The sequence below is a fragment of the Pristiophorus japonicus genome, chromosome 16, assembly GCF_044704955.1.
Source record: "Pristiophorus japonicus isolate sPriJap1 chromosome 16, sPriJap1.hap1, whole genome shotgun sequence".
NCBI classification, from domain to species: domain Eukaryota; kingdom Metazoa; phylum Chordata; class Chondrichthyes; family Pristiophoridae; genus Pristiophorus; species Pristiophorus japonicus.
In genome coordinates, this window is record NC_091992.1 from 63663932 (window position 1) to 63679711 (window position 15780).

Sequence of the window (15780 nt, forward strand, 5' to 3'; positions counted from 1 at the left end):
TCATGATAATATTGAATGGTGGTGCAGGCTTGAAGGGCCGAATGGCCTGCTCCTGCACCTATTTTCTAGGTTTCTTTCTGTAACCCCACTCTCCTGTTTGCTTCTAATAGCCTTTCATCTTTTTAAAACAAAATTCCCATTTAAAAGAACTTAAGGCCTCTGAAGTTCATGCAAAAAAATTCCACATTCTAACCAGTGTGTCAAGAGGCAGAACAGATGTCCCAACTCAACATGTAAATGAGCACTTGTAAAGTAATGATATATTTTAGCACAGTCGGCATTTCTCGGCCTGAAAGCTTGTTGCTATCGTATTACGATTTGTAAAACAATATTGTGGCTCACCATAAATGTTGAATCTATGAAATGTGTCTAGTCCCATATACAGTCGAACCCGAGTTTTCCCTGCCACCCACCCACCCCTCCCCCAACCAACTCAACAACAACCCAAGAGATCAGGAGAACACACTTCTGACAACGTGTTTATTCAAGACTTCATTTTTTGGGAGCATCGTAGATTAGTGACATTAAAGAGAAAATAATCTGGTCAATGTGTCCACATACTTTGGGTAACACTTCCATAATTAGCGTACAATTCAGAGACTTCAGCCAGGATATTTCAGCATCCCAAACTACTTTGTACATAATAAAGAAAGATGCTAATTACACAGCAGTTCAGTACCAGAGAATACCTTTGTACAAAATCTATTGTAAAATAATTTAAAGCCTGGGTCCATTGACATTTCTCTTAAACATTACCGAACCAATCTTTGTTAAAAGGCTGGGAGACATTGATAATTGTATACTCCAGTTATTAGCATTTGATAAAACCACTCAAATTTTCAAGGAACTTTATGTACTCCTGGTGTTCTAAGGCGGTGCTCAGCTCAATCAGTTCGTCAGCAAAAGTGTTATCAACCCCACGGTCAGTGAGGAAGTCCATCAGATGGTCATATAGGGCCTGCGGGGGGGGGGTAAGAAGGGAGTTAGGGTCTGTGTCACTGAGTCATGCAGTCAATCTGGCTGCAACAAAACCACCCATTGCAAGCAGCAAAGTTACTTTTGACAGAATCTGTGCTTAGTCCGTGCTAACATTTTTTAACCAAAGCAATTGGAAGAATACAATGAAAGTAAAGCATCAAGCTGGCTCAGAATCATTGCTAGCTTACAGCTTAGGAAAATCATTGACAAATCTACAGCACCGGTTTCTCTCCACTCCTGTATATCAGTCGGCAGGAACAAGGCACGGCACAGAAAATGGTCAAAACCATTTAATATCAAGTCAATGCACGTTTCCCCTCCCCAGGATGGGTGTGCACGCCCACAGGAATGGCAAGTGAAGACAGGACCAGGTTCAGCTGTAGTTAAATAATGTGCCAACACTCACTGCCATGAATAGCCAGCACCAGAGTGCGCACAACCTCTGTGGAACCATACCCCAGTGAAGCGGGGTGAAGATAGGTGGTAAAACCAGCAAGAAAATACTTTAAAAATTCAAGTAGAGCAGTAAACATAATAACCAGGTGCAGGAGAGGAAATGTCATGGTATAGGAAACCGAGAACATGGCTTGATATTAACAGGTTGTTTTTCTACCCACTCACCCAATCCAGGGAGTCTGTGTTGAGGGTATAACTCGTGTCTTTCCAGTCGTCCTCTGCCGTGGGCTGAAAGCTGACTTCTCTGATGGCAAAAATGTCACTCTCATCCTCATCGCCATGCCCAGTCTGTAACCGGTCATTTTAGACATAAAAATGGATAATGCATTAATAATTAGCAATTAACATTTCAAACAATGTACCTAGAGTGGCTGTATTAAGGGTTTGAGAGCATGCAGAAAACAAGCGCAGGCAGTGGAAGGAGCATGTGGCAAACCAGACTCCCCACCCTTTCCTTCAACCACTATCTGTCCCACCTATGACAGAGACTGTAATTCCTGTATTGGACTGTTCAGTCACCTGAGAACTCATTTTGGAGTGGAAACAAGTCTTCCTCAATTTTGAGGGACTGCCTATGATGATGATTAAGGGTTTATATTCAAATGACAGGTTTTAAATAGATCCCAGTGGTAAAAGTTGGCTAAATTTAGTATCAAGGTGGCAGCAACATCATGGGAACAGCATCAACGGCAGGTTCTTCTGAGTCACACACCATCTTAACTTGAATCGAGATCACCGTTCCTTCTGTTGCTGGTTCAATATTCTGCAACTCCCAACCCAAAAAGATCTTTATAAGGTCTGCAGCGGTTCAAGGCGGCCTACCTTCAGACAACTAGGAATGGGCAATACATAAGTCCTCGTCACCAAAAGTCTCAACTCCTCTGAATTCTTCCAACAGATCCCCCATCTCAGTCTTAGCCACCCATCTCCTTAAACCTCCCAACCCTCTCCTTTCTCCTCAAACACCAATTGCGATGAAAGCACAGATTTCTTCAACAAGATACAGACCATCCATGTAGCTGCCTCTACTATTACCTCTCACCCCAACCAACCTGAGCTTCTACCCACTCTTGCCCTGAACTGATGCGCTCTCCAAGATCACCTTGTCCGTGACATCCACCTCCTGCTCCGACAATCCCCTGATCAACTCCTCTTCCTGGCCCCCACGCTAGCTGGCATTGCAAATAGTCCCGCTTCAGGAACCACCCCACCCTCAGAGAAAACCTACCCTTCCGTGAGATCCTTGAACATAATGTAAGCCCCTCCCCCACCAATTATAAGCCCACCTCTTCCACTCCTCTAGCACCAAAACTGCCGTAAGTGAGTAACACCCTATGAGCACACCTCCTCATCCTCTCCCCAGTGCTTGCCCTCACTGATCATGCTGTGACCTCGAACACGCTGCCTGAGAGGGTGGAGGAAGCAGGCTCAATATGAACTTTCAAAGCAAAGTGGATAAATAGTTGAAGGGAAAGTTTACAGGGCAATGGGGACAGAGCCAGTGAGTGGGACTAATTGGATAGCTCCTTCAAAGAGCCAGTGCAGGCACAATGAGCCGAATGACCTCCTCCTATTTCAGTCTATGATAATGCCAGTCTCCCACACCTCCGGGAGACTAACCATTCCTACCCATAGAACATAGCCAGCACACCTCCAGGAACAGCTTTGTTCACACACCATCATGTCTGGAGTTCCACAAGGATTTCTCCTTGGCCACCCTCCCCTTACATACTGCGTCATGGTGATATCACCCGCACACATTGGGCCGAGGCGGCTGAAAGCACAGCTGTTCTATGTCAATGAAAATGTTTCTTAAAACATTTGCTCATTTAGTACTAGATCATACCGAGCCAAGCATTGAACAAAACCTCTTGTTATCTAGTTTTTGGAGTACCACACAGTAACTCAGTCTCGATTGTGTGTAGAACAAAATGAAAATCTACAACCAGCTTGTCCAGCCAAGCCAGTCACATTTGGTACAAACACCCACCTCATCCTCGGGATAGTGGCAGTCAAACACCAGGCTCTGGTTATTCGACAGCTTGGTCACTTCCACAACAAAGTTTGGGGTTGAGATTATTTCAGGCTGCAAAGAAATGCAATTATCTGTTAGATACAAGACAATTGGTCCATGACATTTTAGATGCAACTTTTTATTCTGTTGCAAGCCTGGCATTGTGCACATTAAACAAGTTAGCAACAGCCTCCCCCCCACCCCCCCCAATCTAGTTTCCCAAGGCTGGTGGAGTTTGGTTCAAAAAATAAAATGGGTACTAATTGACAGATGATCCTCAGACTCTGCTCCATTACCTCAGGCCTCTGTCCTCTCCAGCTATATTCCTCCTTCCAACCACACTCCCCAGACAACCCATTCTTTTACTGCTGATTCCACTTTACGTTAATCAACTTCCCCCACTGCTTCCCATACTGAGCTTCCATGCAGTTCAGTCTTGCTACATCTTGCTCTTTACACTGGGCACTGAACATCTCGTTACTTTCAATCCTTCCAAGATACAATTTCCTCATGTCTCAAGTGGAATCAAGTACTGGCACTTAGCTTTCATGGCTCCATCAATTATCCTTCACCCATTGACAATCTCGGCCTACTTCCTATGACATTGGAACGTCCACACTGACCCCATTGCTAAGGTTGCCTTCCAAGTGTGGTTTCCACTTTTGCACCAACTGAACGCGAATCTCTACACGGCCCAAATACAGCTCAATAACCATAAAAAGTCCCAAGTATGTCCAAACCTTGAATACAGCACCCATATCTGGATCGGGTCTTCCAGCAACCCTCACATTCCTCGAGACGATACAAGAAAAAGCTCCATTCATAGGCAGCCACTCCACCTCTAGCCTCCAACCTCTCTCCATCAGAACCATCAGTCTTTCTCGACATTTCAGAGGTATTAATAACACTTTCCCTTTTGATTCCTCAAAGCTCCAAATAGGCTGTCCTATATACCCGTTCTGACAAAGGGTCACCAATCCGAAACGTTAACTCTGCTTCTCGCTCCACAGACGCTGCCTGGCCCGCTGAGATTTCCAGCACTATGTTTTTATTTCAGATTCCAGCTTCCGCAGTATTTGCCTTCTGCGTTGCTGTCCTACACGCTTCTAGAAACATAGAAAATAGGTTCAGGAGTAGGCCATTTGGCCCTTCGAGCCTGCACTGCCATTCAATGAGTTCATGGCTGAACATGCAACTTCAGTACCCCATTCCTGCTTTCTCGCCATAGCCCTTGATCCCCCTAGTAGTAAGGACTACAACTAACTCCTTTTTGAATATATTTAGTGAATTGACCTCAACAACTTTCTGTGGTAGAGAATTCCACAGGTTCACCACTCTCTGGGTGAAGAAGTTTCTCCTTAAATTGCGTCATGATTCAATTGTTTGAAATCAAGATTCATTGTGCAATCTCCTACTCTAACTCACTCTTTGCCAAGAGTTCCTTTAGTTCCTCCTACAACCTTCAGGTTTGTAATACATGAGCATACATTCAGTCAATAACTACTTTCTGATTTACCTCATCTTTTACTGCTTTCAACTTTATGGGTCTTGATATTTCAGCTTGGCTTCTCAAAATTACCCATGTCTCATTAAATTGGACAATCTCTTTACTGCAACACCAATCCATGTGAAATATTACATTCCGCACATTATTTCAATGCAAACAGAACTAGGAGTTAGTGAGTCAGAAATGGCACAAGTAAGACAGCTCAGGATATCAGCCTATTCCAGAGTTATTTCCAGAATATTTATCCATACTGTTGCACCCTAAAGTTAAGCGTTATTCAGTATGAACCGTCAGAATGATCTGGGAAACATCAGTTGTTCAAATCGACAACTTCAAGTTCATATCCAATACTGAATCTCAAACTGTGTGGCTGATAATGAAGAAGCTGCAGACTGCAGGAAGATATCAAGGTACTGGTCAGGTGGGCAGAACAGTGGCAAATGGGATTCAATCTGGAGAAGTGCGAGGTAATGCATTTGGGGAGGGCTAACAAGGCAAGGGAATACACATTAAATGGTAGGACACTGAAAAGTGCAGAGGAACAAAGGGACCTTGGAGTGCAGGTCCACAGATCCCTGAAGGTCGCAGGTCAGGTAGTTAAGATGGTTAAGGCGGCATGTGGAATACTTGGCTTTATTAGTTGAGGCATGGAATACAAGAAGGTTAGTCTTGAATTGTATAAAACACTGGTTAGGCTGCAGCCAGAGTACTGCATGCAGTTCTGGTCACATTACAGTAAAGATTGCGATTGCACTGGAAAAAGTGCAGAGGAGATTGACAAAAATATTGCCTGGACTGAAGAATTTTGGCTAGGATGAAAAATTGGAGATGCTGGGTCTGTTTTCTTTGGAACAGAGCAGGCGGAGGTAATTGAGGTGTATAAAATTGAGGGGCCTGGATAGAGTGGGCAGGACGGACCAGTTTCTCTTGGCAGGGGGCATAGATTTAAAGTAATTGGGGGGAGGTATAAAGGAGATTTGAGGTGACATTTCTTCACCCAGAGGGTTGTGGGGGTCTGGAACTCACTGCCTGAAAGGGTAGCAGAGGCAGAAAGCCTCACCACATTTAAAAGTACTTGGATTGCATTTAAAGTGCCGTAACCTACAGGGCTACAGACCGAGAGCTGGAAAGTGTGATAAGGCTGGATAGCTCTTGGTTGGCTGGCGCGGACACGATGGGCTGAAATGGCCTCCTTCCGTGCTGTAAATTTCTATGATTCAATGAAACATGTGTCAACTGCAGAGAGAATTAGAACTAGCTCATTCCCAGGCACTGGATTGTGCTGGGGGGGGGGGGGGAGAGAGAAGGGAAGAGAGAGGGATGTTGATAGAGGTAGAGTAGAAAGAAATGAAAAGGGAAGATAGAGAAAGAGTTCTGAAGATGGAAGGATGATACTCAAGGAAAGAAGCAGAAAGATTAGTTGAGAAATCAAGTGAATAGAAACATCAAAAAGGGCAGAGAAAAGCATCAGTGCCAGAGACAAAGTGGATTGACCAGGTTTAAACGTGGAACAGACTCACGTGACCAACTCGTCACAAGGTTTTCATTGGTATGGTCCACCTTGGCCTACCCCAGAGACAATCCATCACTTCAACTTACATCTGCCACTGAACTCATCACTGAAATGTTTCAGTATGGAAATGACAAGAGGAGAGGTTAGACGCAGAGCTGACCCAATCTATAACCTACACAACCAACAGGTCACTGGCAGGCGCAGTCGCAGGAGCTGGAGCACTCCACATCCCTTGATCCTGATATCCCTATCTCCGCCTTGAATATACTCAACGACTCCAGATGTGGTCCCAAAGCCCTGTACAATGAAGACTTCCTTACTCTTGTACTCCATCCCTTGTGCAATAAAGGCCAACAGGCCATTTGCCTTCCTAATTGCTTGCTGTACCTGCATGCTAATTTTGTTTCCTGTAGGAGGACCTAAATCTCTCTGAACACCAACATTTAATAGTTTCTCACCATTTAAAAATATTCTGTTTTTCTATTCTTCCTACCAAAGTTATACTTCATCCGCCACCTTGTCTATATTTCTTTACAGGCCCTTTGCAATCTCCTCTGAGATTACTGTCCCATCTAACTTTGTATCGTCAGCAAACGTGGACACATTACACTCGGTCCCTTCATCTAGGTCATTGACATAGATTGCAAATACAGCACGCCAAGCTGAAAATGATCCATGTATCCCTATTATGTTCTCTGTCCGTTATCTTTTCCTCAATCCATGCCCCCAACCCTGTGCCCTTAATATGCGAAACATGTGGTCCTCATTGAATGCCTTTTAGAAATCCAAATATACTACCATCCACTGGTTCCCATTTATCTATCCTGCTAGTTACATCCTCAAAAATGTAATACATTTGTTAAACATAAAACCATGTTGACTCTGCCGAATCATATTATAATTTTCTAAGTGCCCCATTACCACTTTCTTAATAATGGATTCCAACCAGCCGGTAGTTCCGTTTTCTCTATCCCCCTCTCGGGACTGGTGCCAAAAATAGGCGATCTGTCGGACAGACTAGTCAAGCAACAGCCTGACAGTCACACTCACAGAATCATACCTTTCAGCCAATGACCCAGACTCCTCCATCACCATCTCTGGGTATGAGGGGCCTGACTCATGGCATCAGGTCAAGCATAGGCACAGAAACCTCCTGCTGATTACCGCCCCCCCCCCATAGCTGATGAATCAATACTCCTCCATGTTGAACACCACTTGGAAGAAGCACTGAGGGTAGCAAGGGCACAGAATGTACTTTGGGTGGGGGACTTCAATGTCCATCACCAAGAGTGGCTCGGTAGCACCACTACTGACCGAGGATACTGCTGCCAGAATGGGCCTGCATGACCTCGTGCTCACCAATCTACCTGTCATACATGCATCTGTCTGGCAGCATTGGTAGCAGTGACCATTACACAGTCATTGTGGAGACCAACTCCCACCTTCACACTGAGGATACTCTCCATCGTGTTGTGTGGCAGTACCACTGTGCAAAATGGGATAGATTCACAACAGATCGAGCACTCAAAACTAGGCATCCGTGAGGCGCTGTGGGCCAATAGCAGCAGAATTTTAGTCCACCACAATCTGTAACCTCATGGCCCGGCATATCCCTCACTCTACCATTACCATCAAGCCAGATGACCAACCCTGGTTCAATGAGGAGTGCAGAAGAGCATGCCAGGAGCAGCACCAGACAGACCTAAAAAATGAGGTTCCAACCTGGAGAAGCTGCAACACAGGACTATGTGCATGCTAAAGAGCAGATGCAGCATGTTGTAGACAGAGCTAAGCGATCCCACAACAAACGCATCAGATAAAAGCTCTGTAGTCCTGCCACATCCAGTTGTGAATGGTGGTGGACAATTAAACAACTAACGAGAGGAGGTGGCTCCATGAACTCGATGGCAGAGCCCAGTACGCGAGTGCAAAAGACAAGGCTGAAGTGTTTGCAACTATCTTCAGACAGAAGTGCCTAGTGGATGACTCACCCTGGCCTCCTCCAGAGGTTCCCATCACAGAAGTCAGTCTTCAGCCAATTCAATTCACTCCACGGTAGTGCTCAAGACACGTGCTCCAGAACAAGTCAAACTGTTCCAGTACTGCTACAACACTGGCAGCTATCCAACAAAGTGGAAAATTGCACAGGTAAGGCGAAAAGCAGGACAAAACCAATCCAACCAATTACTACCCCATCAGTCTACTCTCAATCAGCAAAGTGATAGAAGGTGTCGTCGACAGTGCTATCAAGCGGCACTTACTCACCAATAACCTGCTCACCGATGCCCAGTTTGGGTCTCGCCAGGACCACTCGGCTCCAGACCTCATTACAGCCTTGGTCCAAACATGGACAAAAGAGCTGAATTCCAGAGGAGAGGTGAGAGTGACTGCCCTTGACTGAGTGTTGCATCAAGAAGCCCCAGTAAAATTGAAGTCAATGGGAATCAGAGGAAAATGCCAATGGCTGGGGTCATACCCAGCACAAAGGAAGATGGTTGGAGGCTAATCATCTCAACCCCAGGAGTGTGTTCCTCAGGGCAGTGTCCTAGGCCCAACCATCTTCAGCTGCTTCATCAATGACCTTCCCTCTATCATAAGGTCAGAAGTGGGGATGTTCGCTGATGACTGCACAGTGTTCAGTTCCATTTGCAACTCCTCAGATAATGGAGCAGTCCATGCCCGCATGCAAGAAGACCTGGACAACATTCAGGCTTGGGCTGATAAGTGGCAAGTAACATTCGTGCCACCACACAACAGCCAGACAATGACCATCTCCAACAAGTGAGAGTCTAACCACCTCCCCATGACATTCAACGGCATTACCATTGCCGAATCCCCCCACCATCAACATCCTGGGGGTCACCATTGACCAGAAACTTAACTGGACCAGCCACAAATACTGTGGCAACAAGAGATCAGAGGCTGGGTGTTCTGTGGCGAGTGTCTCACCTCCTGACTCCCCAAAGCCTTTCCATCATCTACACGGCACAAGTCAGGAGTGTGATGGAATACTCTTCACTTGCCTGAATGAGTTCCAACAACACTCAAGAAGCTCGACACCATCCAGGACAAAGCAGCCCGCTTGATTGGCACCTCATCCTCCACCATCAACATTCACTCCCTCCACCACCGGCGCACCATGGCTGCAGTGTGTACCAGCTACAAGATGCACTGCAGCAACTCGCCAAGGCTTCTTCAGCAGCACCTCCCAAACCCACAACCTCTACCACCTAGAAGGGCAAGCGCAGCAGGTGCATGGGATCACCATCACCTGCAAGTTTGCCTCCAAGTCACACCCCATCCCGACTTGGAAATATATCGCCGTTGCTTCATAGTCGCTGGATCACAATCCCGGAACCCTCCCTAACAGCATCGTGGGAGCACCTTCACCACACGGACTGCAGCGGTTCAAGGAGACAGCTCACCACCGCCTTCTCAAGAGGCCATTAGGACAATAAATGCCGGCCTTGCCAGTGACACCGATATCCCGTGAATGAATAGCAAAATACAATTAATGCTGGTTGATGCAGAACTAAGTTACATTCCGAGATTAGATTGGAAATGTGGATGAAGGAAGAGATGAATGGGTACAGGTTGAGTAAATGTGATTAGAACTAATTACTCGTGTGGGGGATAAAACGCTGACACGGACTAGTTGGGTTGAGTGGTCTGTTTCTGTGTTGCACCTTTCACAGGTTTCTATGTGTGGAAACCTCTCTCTGTGGTTCCGTTTGTCCGCTACGTAAACATGCCAGACTAGTTGGCAGAATGTTGCAAGTGCAGATTTCCTACACCCAGCAGCCAAAGACAAGCAGGACAGAAGCAAGGGTTTAGAGACCATGCGCACACACCCCACTCTGAGCAGAGAACAATGCTGTACACATCACAGTCCTCACCTGGCTCCATTCATACCTGCCCTATCAGCACATTTCCTGCAATGTTTTCTCCGTGTACCTCCTCACCTCACCTCACCTACATATTGTCCAGTTAGCAGGGAGGGGGGGTGGCGGCACCTCTGGCTAATAGACAGAGCTACTGTTCCACGACTATTACTGTGTTGTCCACCATTTAAAATCACGGTTGAGCCATAACTTTCTGCGGTTCAATACTGGCTGGCATGATTGATTCCAACATGCATTTATATAGCACCTTTACATCCCAAGGCACTTCACAGGAGTGATTATAAAAGTCACAAGGAGTTATTAGGATGGATAGGTTTCCAGACGCTTGGTTTTAAGCAGCATCTTAACAGGAGGAGAGGAAGTGAGAGGGAAAGGCTAGGGATGGAATTCCAGAGCTTCAAGCCTAGGCTGCTGAAGGCACGGTCGACAATAGTGGAATGATTAAAATCGTGGATGCCCAAGAGGCCAAAATTGGAGGAATGCAGATAGGGTGAGGCCATGGAGGGACTTGAAAATAAGGATGAGAATTTTTGAATCGAGGCATCACTTAACTGGAGCCAATTATAGGCAGCAAGCACAGGGATGATGGGTGAACGGAATTTGGTGTGAGCTAGGATACAGGAGGATGAGCGTAAGTTTATGCAGGGTGGCAGATGGGAGGCCAGACAGGAGCGCATTGAAATAGTCAAGTCTAGAGGCAATAAAGACGCGGACAAGGATTTCAGCAGCAGATGAGCTGAGGGAGGGGCGGAGTCAGGCGATGTTAGAGGTGGAAATTGGCAGCCTTCGTGATGGTATGGATGTGTGGTCGAAAGCTCATCTTAAGATCAAATATGACACCAAAGTTACGAACAGTCTGGTTCAGCCTCACGTAGTTGCCAAGAGAGGGATGGAATTTGTCGCAGTGACTTGAGAATGGCTACAAGTCTTCCCAATATTTAGTTGGAGGATATTTCTGCTCATCCAGAACCGGATGTCAGACAAGCAGTCTGACAATTTAGAGACTGTGGAGGCATTGAGAGATGGTGAGGTAGAGCTGGCGGAAACCTAATTGGAGGGATCACGGATTTGGGAGGTGACAACATGCTCAAGGACTCCGGAGGAATGGGAGGTTGGAGTTCCATCATAATTGCAACCCGCTCCACACTAAACTCCACACCCATTCCCTGAATCTATTCCCTTTAAGGTCTGCTCATGTGCAACTTAATGGTGCACAATCTCAGTGTGCTACTTCAGCTCAGCTTCAAACTCCACACCCAGCCAGTTACCAAGACTTTCACCATTAAAAAATTACCAACCTCAGCCTTGTAGGGAAAGTGGTTGTAAAACAGGTGTTTAAAATATCCTGCTGCATTCTGTCCAGCCCTGGCTCCCTATCCACAGTCGCATTCAACGATCACCCCTCCCTCACTGAGGACGAACAAAACGCAGCAAGTGCTTTCGCTCAACTGCCCGCTGACTATACCAATGTGACGTACTTGTAGTGCCATGTGAGGTCAATCCATCTCACCTCATTCTCTGCACCCTTCTGTCCTTCCTGCGGTTCTTCCTCCATTGTTGGCGGAATACTGTTGTTGATATTAAAGGAGACTGTGACCCTACAAACAGGAAGATGTGAATGGTCATCACCATCATGAACAAACAACGAGGAACACTGAACCTCACAGAGCAGGAACGTGACAAAGAGGACACTCCGATCACAGACTGCCTTGAGTGATAAGTTCATTTAAAAACTAGGGCTGGGAGTACATCACTCACATTCAAGAGCAGGATGAAGCGCTACTCCAAAGCAGCATGGAATAAAATCAGAATACTGGCACTGTGTAGACTGACTGCAAATATAACGTTCTGATCATTTCCAATGTTCAGCATTGTAATCTAAGTTTGATACTGAAAGTTTTACAGAATATATTTCAAAACTTTTCCAAAATTAAAATGGGATTTCTTTTCAATTTACAGTTAAGTACATATTTGTTCTATAGTCAATTCTTTTAGCACGGAGGTAACGCAATGCAGGATTAAGTAGTTGGCTCAGTGGGATGCACTCGCGTCTCTGAATCAGGTGGTCATGGATTATAAGTCTTACTCCAGGGATCTGTACACAAAACCTAGGCCAACATCTCAGTGCATACGGAGGGGGTGCTGCACTGTCGGAGATGCTGTCTTTTGGACGGGACGTTAAACATGTTCAGGTGGATGTAAAAGATCCCACGGCACTATTCGAAGAGGAGCAGGGAAGTTCTCTTTGCCCTGTCCAAAATGTCTCTTAATCAACATCACTAAAACAGGCGAGCTGGATGTCTCTCTCACTGCTGCCTGAAGACCTTACTGTGCACAAAGGGACTGCAATATTTATAAAGATTTCCATTGGCTGTGAAACACGATGCTGTATCTATCTAAGTAGTCGACTCCTTTTGTGTTTTTGAATCAAATAATTTGAAATTAGTGACTGAATTAGCAGTAAACGGTGTCGCACAATCCAGAAGTGCCACAATAAAAGACTTCAAACCTACATTAGTTCATACAGGCAATATTCTCGGAGCGATTACTAAACCACACACCTTCCCAAGGCGCTTGGGAGGAAGAGGAATGGAACAGACCCAGGGGAATCAACACTGAATAGCAGCACTGGGAAACAGAGACACTTAACTTACTTTTCACCACCAACTTTTCGTACAAGTTTAGCTTCAGTCCCATTCAGCCCAATCTCCCAACCTCCCGACATCTTTGGCAGCATCGAACTTTTCTGGATTTTCTTCTCTTCTTTGATTTCATCTGTGAGAAATTCTGCAAATGCTTTATCACCTGCAGAGTGAATGAAGAACTGGTTAAAACTAAACACTGTGCCATGACCATGTTCCACAAGTGTAAACACAGAGCCCCTGCTGACTTCACTGTTAAATGCACAGCACAGTACTCCGTCACAAACAAAGCCGGCCGCAGATTTGATCCACAGCCTGGTCAGCCAGAATAATTAGGTTAAGGGGGTGGGGGGGGAGAGAGAGTGGGGGGAGGGGGAGGGAACGAGAGGGTGTGTGTGGGGAGTTTTGCGGCCGGCCTCGGCTTACCCTCGGTGTGAAGCGCCCCGCAGCCGCACGACAGGCCGTTGAGGGGCCGGCTAGAGCCGAGCGGCCCTCGCCCTGGGCCGGAGCTGCAGAGAAGCCACATGGAGCGGGCCAGGCCGCGGATCCCGGAGCTGCCGCTGGCGCCGGCCGGCTGCAGGAGAGGCAGCGGGGCAGCCCGGGAGCCGAGGCGGCCGGCTGAGCACAGGAGTCGGGGCAGCACTCTGAGCATGGCGGCCCGACCTCTGAACACAACGTGGAGAGCGCGAACCGAAACCGGAACCGGAACCCCCGGCCCAAAGCCTTCGCCAATCGGCAGCAGCACAGGGCACCGGCGCCTGGCCAGCCAATCAGCTGGGTGACTGAGGCACCAATCAGCGGACGGGCTGAAGGCACCAATCCGGGGCTGCGTTGAAAGCACCAATCAAGGGCCGCGATGAAGGCACCAATCGGGGGCCGGGCTGAAGGCATCAATCAGAGGCCAGGCTGAAGGCACCAATCCGGGGCCGGGCTGAAGGTACCAATCCGGGGCCGGGCTGAAAGCACCAATCAGAGGCCAGGCTAAAGGGACCAATCGGGGCTCGCCATCTCACTGCGATCCATCAGCGCCTAATGTTGCAACTCTCCGCGGGTCAGGCAGCATCTGTGGAGAGAAACAGAGTTAACGTTTCGGGTCGGTGACCCTTGGTCAGAACTGGAAAGGTTGGAGACCCAGTGCAGGGGAGAGGGGAGAGAGAGTGGGAAAGAGCAAGGCAGGAGAGACAGAGCCTGCAAAGGGATATGGATAGGTTCAGTGAGTGAGTGGGTGGAGTATCATGTGGGGAAATGTGAGGTTATTCACTTTGATAGAAAGAATAAAAAAACAGAATATTTTAAATGGTGAGAAACTATTAAATGTTGGTGTTCAGAGAGATTTGGGTCCTCCTACAGGAAACACAGAAAGATAGCATGCAGATACAGCAACCAATTAGGAAGATGAAGGGTCGTCGACCAGAAACGCTAACTCTTTTTCTCTCTGCAAATGCTGAGTTTTTCCAGAATTTTCTGTTTTTATTTCAGATTCCAGCATCCGCAGTATTTTGCTTTTGAATTTGGAAGACAGTCGGCCTTTATTGCAAGGGGTTTGGAGTACAAGAGTAAGGAAGTCTTGCTACAATTGTACAGAGATTTGGTGAGCCCACACCTGGAGCCGGCCATTTAAGACTGAGATGATGAATAATTTCTTCACTCGGAGGGCAGTGAAACTTTGGAATCCTCTATCTCAAAGGGCCTTGGATGCTGAATCGTTGAGTATGTTGAAGACTGACATTGATAGATTTTTGGCCTCTAGGGGAATCAAGGGATATGGGGATCAGGCAGGAAATTGGAGTTGAGGTCGAAGATCAGCCATGATCTTACTGAATGGTGGAGCAGGCTCGAAGGTCTACTCCTGATCCTAATTCTGATGCTCTTATGTTCTTAAATGATAAAAGGTCTGATAGTACAAAGCAAAAGGAGATGGTAATGCGACAAGTAAAGAAACAAAAGAATGGTCTAGTGGACGTGTAAATGGCAATATCAGAATCCTCAACAGCTGCCATTTGAAAAAATAGGGGCAGAGATTATGGTCTGAAATTTTTGAGTCCAGAGGCTATAAAGTGCCTAAACAAAAGATGAGGTGCTGTTCCTCGAGCTTATGTTGCACTTCGTTGGAACAGTGCAAGAGGCTGAGGACAGATTGGGAGTGGAGCGGAGAATTAAATTGACAGGTGACTGGAAGCCCGGGGACTGAACAGAGGTGTTCCACAAAACAGTCACCCAATCTACATTTGATCTCTCCAATGTAGAGGAGACCACATCATGAGCAAAGAATACAGTATACTAAATTGAAGGAAGTACAATTAAATTGCTGTTTCACCTGGAAGGAGTGTTTGGGGCCCTGGACAGTGGGAATGGAGGAGATAAAAGGGCAGGTGTTGCATCTCCTGCGCTTACACAGGAAGGTGCCATGGAGAGGGGAGGGGGTATTGTGGGTGATTGAGGAGTGGATCAGAGCAGAGGGATTTACTCCTCTATTTCCTTCTTTGCTGGGTATTTACTGTAGATCCCCAAATAGATTTGGTCTTTCAACCCTCTAGTGTATCAAAGATAGATACTAGATATTAGCAATACTAGAATAGGGGTACTGTTTTGGAAAAAAATTAAGTAGAGGGAGCCTAATTAATCAAAGGAGACCTAATTAAGTAAAGTTTAAAAGCCACAAGCAAGGCTGAAAGAAAAAAAATTCAGATAATATTCTGCCTTCCTGTTTTTGCCACAAATGGATCTGCCATGCATTTGCCCACTCACCTAACCTGTCCAAGTCACTC

The 15780-nt window shown here is 46.5% G+C and overlaps 1 protein-coding gene across 1 annotated transcript; it reads right to left on the reverse strand.

The window, feature by feature from the left end:
• Positions 1-466: 466 nt before the first annotated feature.
• c1qbp (complement component 1, q subcomponent binding protein) lies at positions 467-13720 on the reverse strand. The gene is made up of 6 exons (XM_070858138.1): positions 13439-13720; positions 13025-13175; positions 11881-11968; positions 3425-3520; positions 1600-1722; positions 467-958 (listed from the first exon to the last, which is right to left on the reverse strand). The coding sequence occupies exons 1-6, from the start codon at positions 13662-13664 to the stop codon at positions 812-814; spliced, it is 831 nt and encodes a 276-aa protein (XP_070714239.1). The 5' UTR covers positions 13665-13720; the 3' UTR covers positions 467-811.
• Positions 13721-15780: the final 2060 nt, after the last annotated feature.